Genomic DNA, 6,319 nt, shown 5'->3' on the forward strand with positions numbered 1-6,319 from the left:
CTATTAAGGAGAAATCTCCAAGACCGAAAAGTGTCTACTTAATAGGGGTGCCCCCTGAAAAGTGGTTGGCTGTAGTATTAAAAGATATATTTTCCCTTGTTTGTTTTGATTTGAATTGATATATTCACTGCAGTACACAAAGACATGAAATGAACGTTAAAAATATACAAATGCTTATGATTGTCAAAAACGAACTGAATCACTGTTGAAGACTGTTTCAACAGAAGTATAAATATAAATAATTGAAATAAATTAAAATATTAACAAAGTATTTACAATAAAGTTTAGATTCAAATTATTGAACTTTCCAGAACAAGAACCTTAATGTTGGAAGGAAGATTATTCTGGAGTTTTCATTAATCCCCTTAATAGGCGTGGCCCAAAGAAGGTGTTCTACTGTAAATGTTTCTGCTCTAGTTATCATGAACAGACCTGTAGTAGCCGTTTGAGGCCATTTTCTACATGCTTTTCTTATCCATTTTTAAAGAATATGGCATTTTCATCATTTTCTTTTACACTGACAGAGGCAACAAAACAAGCCACATATCTAGGCCTTTGCAAGGCGTAGAGAACCACTAAATTTTGTGTTAATTTAGGTATAGTAGACTTAATGTTACCATTATGAATGATGAGAAGAGGTTGCAGTATTTATTTAATTATAAGCTGTGAAATACTCACACCTATCGCTGAAAACATTGTGAACCACTTCAAAGTTCGTGAACAGTGCAGGCTGTGGTATTGAAGCATGTTTGGCTGAGAATGGTAAGTGTGTTGTTCAAAATCGCTACCACAATGTTAAGAAACTGAATAAAAATGGCTTTGCCACAATACTTTGCTCATAACGTACATTTTTTTTTTTATAAGAACACATTTATTAAGAACACTGAGGCTGAAATTGCTTAAAGATTAAGTAAAAAATAATTTTAAAAAATGAGGCTGAGATAAAATGTCAAATGAGGTTTTTATTTTAAAAAAATAGAAAACCAGCAAATATTTCTGTACCTTATTTGCAGTAGATGAGACTATGTATTACCCTCTATAATAGAGTAAAGTAATGTACTGCTGTACTATAATAATTTTTTATGTTTGAAAAGTGTGTAAATAAGAACAAAATACAGTAATAACATTTTGAGCCTGAAATCTGCCAAAAAATAAGAAAACTGATCCTGGGCAAAGGTTTCCTGGTTCTTATAAAAAAAAAAAAAAAAGTGTATGAGAAAGATAACATATCTGCAGTGTATTCAACATTTATTTCTTTTGGGTTTATTTAAAGGAAGCGGCCTACAAAATGATGCGGCCCATAAAATGATACTATATAAAGTGTGATATACCGTACCGTACAAAATTTTAGCCTTATTTATCGATGAGTACTATTTATTATATTGACAAATAATAATTTGCATTTTCTTTTTAAATTATTGAAATTAATTTATGAGATGAAAGAATCTAATCATTATTACTCAGGTTAATGCTAATCATTTTTTAGTTATTTTTAGCTTTTATTGTGGCATTTATAAAATCAAAATATGCATATATGCTTATTACTTAATTTACTCAACATGTTTTTCCTATAGACACAATATTTATTATGGTTAATAGATGTATTTTATCTGATATGTGAGGCTTTGATGCTTACCCAAATTATGCCCAATAGACAGCTGAGCATAATAATCTTCATGTTCAATATGTGACCAAGTCTATAGTTATTAGGTTTGGGCTGTGTGAAGAAAGTTAGTCTAGGTTTTCTTGAAAATCCTGACAAACTATCTATTTTTTTAAAGTTTAACCTCTCTTTTTTTTGTTTTAAGCAGTATTGCTGGAAAAACACATTTTTATTATAAAATACATTATTATGTCTGTCGTAATAATAATGTATTTTATATTATTATTACGACAGACATAATGTATTTTATAATACATTATTATTTCTGTCGTAATTATTATTGAAGTTATATTTATAATTTTTTTTTAATCAATAGAATATAGAAGAAAATAAAACACAAATAACTCGATCATTGTTTATTTAATTTTAATGCAAAATACATATCAATTGTACTTATGTTTATAAGAATAAAAATTCTTTTGGACGGAATATCTCTCAAAGGTTTCAATAAATATAATTTACACACACATTTTTGTATCATTTACAAATACAGAATACTCATTTTCAGCATAATTATGGAATTCTATTAATTTATTTGGAAGATGTGTGTATTTACAGTAAATACAGTACAGTAAAAAGTTCATCCAAAAAAAAACAAAGTGATATTTAGCATTGTTATTGGTGGGTAAAAATCAGCATAAAAACAGTAGTAAACATTTAGAAATTTAATGATGCACAATAGCTACTGTTGATAACCAGTGGCAGCATCAATGAGGATTGTGGGGTGGGGATGGAAGGGGGCACTGTACCAGCAGGGATTGTGGGTTGGGGTGTGTCATCAGACAATATACCCTATTTGTGATTGCAGTTCTAATATTGTAATTTAAAGCACAATTTTTACAATTCTACATCATAAAACGTTTTCCTAATGACTCTATCTATGTCCACTTTGTGTTCATCAAAACCATAGAGAGAGTGTGTGTGTGTCTGGTTCTATTTTATCAAGTTACTGTTCCTGTACAATGTAGGACATAGAGCACTGTAAGAGATATTTTTGGTCTTGTATACAACAAGAACCATCTTCCTGCAATATTCTTCATAAAAGTGCAGGATACCTATTTACCACCGATGGAAGCACTCACTTCTGTGATTGCCAGAGCTTCACAGAGGCTCTCGCCCAAATTATTCAACTATATAGTAACTAACCATATATGGCCACTTGAGTGGCTTTAAACAATACTATGCCAGTAGGGTTGAACAACCAACTCGCAACTATCAAGAGGGGGGTGGGGTGCCTAACCACTACATAATTTTGATACTCTTACATTTTGACCCAGTGGTGGGGGGAGGTTAATCAAATCAACACATTGCTTGGTATTGATCGGGATAAGCCCACTACTGGATTTTTGACTGCCCTGCGTGAACTTCTCTAAAGCGATTGATATGATTGGGGTGGGGGGGTTGGAAACTGAGAGACAAAAAAATTATCTTTGTTAATGCCTCCTCTTTGGCCCCCTCCCCTCTCTGCAGCGACGCCACTGTTTTTACCTATTTTTTCATGTTTAATTTATTTATATTTTACACTAAAGCATAGATATTAGAAATTTAGTTTCATGGATATAAACATTTCAGAAATTATTCCCTTTAGAAGATTGATTATATTTATATTGCAGGAGTAAATTAAAAATATTTTTCAAGGGTCATTAGCCAGTATTGGTCTCCACATGTTAGTACTGCCATAGGCGAAGTCCCCAGCACCCCTAGATGTATCGACTGTTGGCTTATATTCTGTGAGAGCTGTTAGGCTGAGCGGTTGCCAGGAAGTGTCAGGTTTTTGTTGCCGCAATGATGCTGTCGATGATGGAGCAGTCAAAGATCTTTCATTTTTTTTCTCTTGAGATGTTCTTTTCCTTGTCGGTTTGTTTTGAAATGTTGATGTGCGCTTGCTAAGTAGAATCGTTTCTTTTTCCTTTCCGTCATTTTGTTTTTCAGGTCTAGAGGCCCAGAATGTGCCTTCGCAGGTTGCATCTTCTTCTGTTAAGAAGGAAAGTTTTGTAGACTTCTTTGATGTAGTTGCAGGCAGATGGTCTATGCTATCACCTGCTATTGGTTTAGCTTCCGTCTCATCTGTTTCCATGGGAGCTAAGGAATCGATATCTGGAAGTTTTTCTAACCATTTTTTGTATGCTGGTGCATCAACCACCTCTTCCTGTAAAAAAAATAAAAGCTTAAACTTTTCTTCCTTGAAATAAAAGGGAACAGTGTTTAAAAACAGGCATTATGAGATCTTTGTCTGTCAGACCAAAAATGATTTTCATTGTGTTAGCATTGTCTTACTAACAGACATGAAATGATATGCTTTTCATGATCAGTGTTAAGTTTAAACCAACATTATCTGATGTTACTTCAGATATTATCTGTTGCCTCTGATAGACTAACATCATGCCTAGCTTAATGAAGTAGATTTGTGGGGAAAAAATGTTTAATATTTTCTGTAATACACTCACTATATTATTATTATTGTTTTGAAAAACTTATACATTAAAAAACAAGAATTATGAGATTTTTGTCAGACTAGAAAATGTTTAATCAGATTTTCTAATATGTTTCCTCCATGCTCTTACTAACAACAGACATGAAGACATGCTTTTTATGATCAGTGTTTGAACAAACATTATCGGATGTTACTTCAAACCGTATCTGTTGCCTCTGACATCATGAAGTAGATTTGTGGAGAGAAAATGTTAGGTATATTCTGTAATGCACTTGGTATATTATTTCACATTGTTATGAAGTACTTCCACATTAATTTAAAACTTTTGTGCCCTGCATACCTCTTCCCCTATCCACGAAGGGTAGTATCGCATTGGACCTTCCTCCCCGTTACGATCAGAAAAATCCGGCAGCGGATTGTTGTACGTCAAAATGGCTGTCTTGTCTTGGTTATTGTGTGCAGAACGGTACATCAACTCTATGTGGTGTCGAAGTTCATGAACTTTTTTGCGATAGCTACCATCTTGAATTTTCTCTGTTTCGGGGACCTTTAACAAAATGAGGAAAGGAAGTTTGTGAAGTTATGAAAATAAAATAATGATTTTTAGGCATCAGCTGGAGTTTATTTATGGATGTTGGTTAATGTAATGCCATACATTCAGAAAAAAGATGATTTTAATTATTAATGCCAATGGGAAAAATTGTGAATTATGAAGAGTTCCATATATAATTTTTTTTTTCCAGGCTGTAAGTTTAAGGTTATAATCATTCAGATGGTATTTGCCTGCCATGTGCCAAGTTTATGAAAACATTGGCTCTATTGCAAAATAGTTGTGGATTGCATTTGAAGAGAAATTAAATGATTGATTTGTCATATATGACATACCGACGCTTATATATATATGGACATGTCATCAGCTCCATATGCCATATTATATGGTTATGTCATATACCCATATATGGGCATGTTTTTTCACATATGTGTAGATTTAGAGACAAAGGTCTGTCAGACAATCAAATTTTCTTTTACAAAAAACTGCCCATATATAGTCATGATGTGCCTATATATGGTCATTATGTGATGACCATATTTAGACATGTTGCATGATTTTGTCAATTAAAATTTGATAGTCTGGTCAGGTCTATAGAAATACATTATTTCTTTGATCAGATATGTCTGAAACACACCAAAACTATCAAACAAATTGTGACCAAACATTGTCCAAACCAGACAGACGAAACTTAATTATTAATCTGATATCTTACACCATTGCCGCTGTAGAAACTCCTCTTAGCAACTGTCTTGTTTTTTGTTAAGCATTCCCTGACAAATGCCCCATAAGCATCCTTTAATTCTGTCGGAATCTGTGCATCCGCTTTTTGTAATTTCACATTCGTTTTCTCCCTTAATATTGTCCAAAGCGTTGTTGCACCTGCCCGACCTAATATTAAAAATAATTACATCATCGTATTTATAATGTGATAACCTATCTTGTGACCTATTTCAAGACGCATATAATTATTACCCCTGGTCATCGGATACATAAACAGCCATGCACGATGAGAAACTTCCTCCGCACCCTCGGGAATATTCCCAGTCGTGCAGCTAATTCTGCGGCAATTTCATTCTAAAATCAATCGCATTCCACCAGGTATCAATTTATACTTTTGGGAAAAATTAATCATCTTGCCCAAAGTCAAAAACAATAACAATGTAACCAGCATTGGATTTGAACTGAACCATTTGGTTGGAAGCCCAAAGCCATTCCACTGTACCACATTCTTCTGCATAATAAATATGACTTTAATCAAATTTTATATGCTCAGTATATTACTACTGTATTAGCTATTTAGGCAGAAGCCATTCAAATAAATACTGTATTGAAATTTGGATTTCAACTGCAACGACCAATTTAATCTTCGATCAATTAATTTATTAATATATTTACTTTTGATGGCAATTGATGAATATTAAATATAATTTGCATCATATCAAATATAATTTGCATCGTAGATTCATTATTTTACGCAGATATGCGAATACAATATTATTCTAATACAATAGGAATAATAATTGCATTTTAAGCTACATGAGTGAATTATTTATTATTTGTAGGGAATTTTGAATCGGATCAGAAGCAACTGATTTCACACTCTCTTGCACATAGAACAGTGCTTGTTCTAGGAGTAAATAAATGTTGGCAATATCTTTACGCTTTAGTG

General features: G+C 32.8%; 1 protein-coding gene across 1 annotated transcript; it reads right to left on the reverse strand.

The window, feature by feature from the left end:
* Positions 1-2,018: 2,018 nt before the first annotated feature.
* LOC117116470 lies at positions 2,019-6,240 on the reverse strand. Its single transcript, XM_033260525.1, has 3 exons — positions 5,363-6,240; positions 4,438-4,644; positions 2,019-3,812 (listed from the first exon to the last, which is right to left on the reverse strand). Exons 2-3 carry the CDS (start codon positions 4,567-4,569, stop codon positions 3,297-3,299), a joined length of 648 nt encoding a protein of 215 aa, XP_033116416.1. The 5' UTR covers positions 4,570-4,644; positions 5,363-6,240; the 3' UTR covers positions 2,019-3,296.
* Between the last annotated feature and the right edge of the window lie 79 nt (positions 6,241-6,319).

This window comes from Anneissia japonica, unplaced genomic scaffold (genome assembly GCF_011630105.1).
Source record: "Anneissia japonica isolate Jap-2015-1 unplaced genomic scaffold, ASM1163010v1 scaffold263_len647688_cov178, whole genome shotgun sequence".
NCBI classification, from domain to species: domain Eukaryota; kingdom Metazoa; phylum Echinodermata; class Crinoidea; order Comatulida; family Comatulidae; genus Anneissia; species Anneissia japonica.

Bases quoted from the DNA above. Each gene is read 5' to 3' on its own strand.
- LOC117116470 (XM_033260525.1), bottom strand. From the start codon at position 4,569: ATGTACCGTTCTGCACACAATAACCAAGACAAGACAGCCATTTTGACG. The intron at 3,813-4,437 runs GTATGCAGGGCA...TTTTTTTTACAG, and splicing joins CTTCGTGGATAGGGGAAGAG to GAAGAGGTGGTTGATGCACC.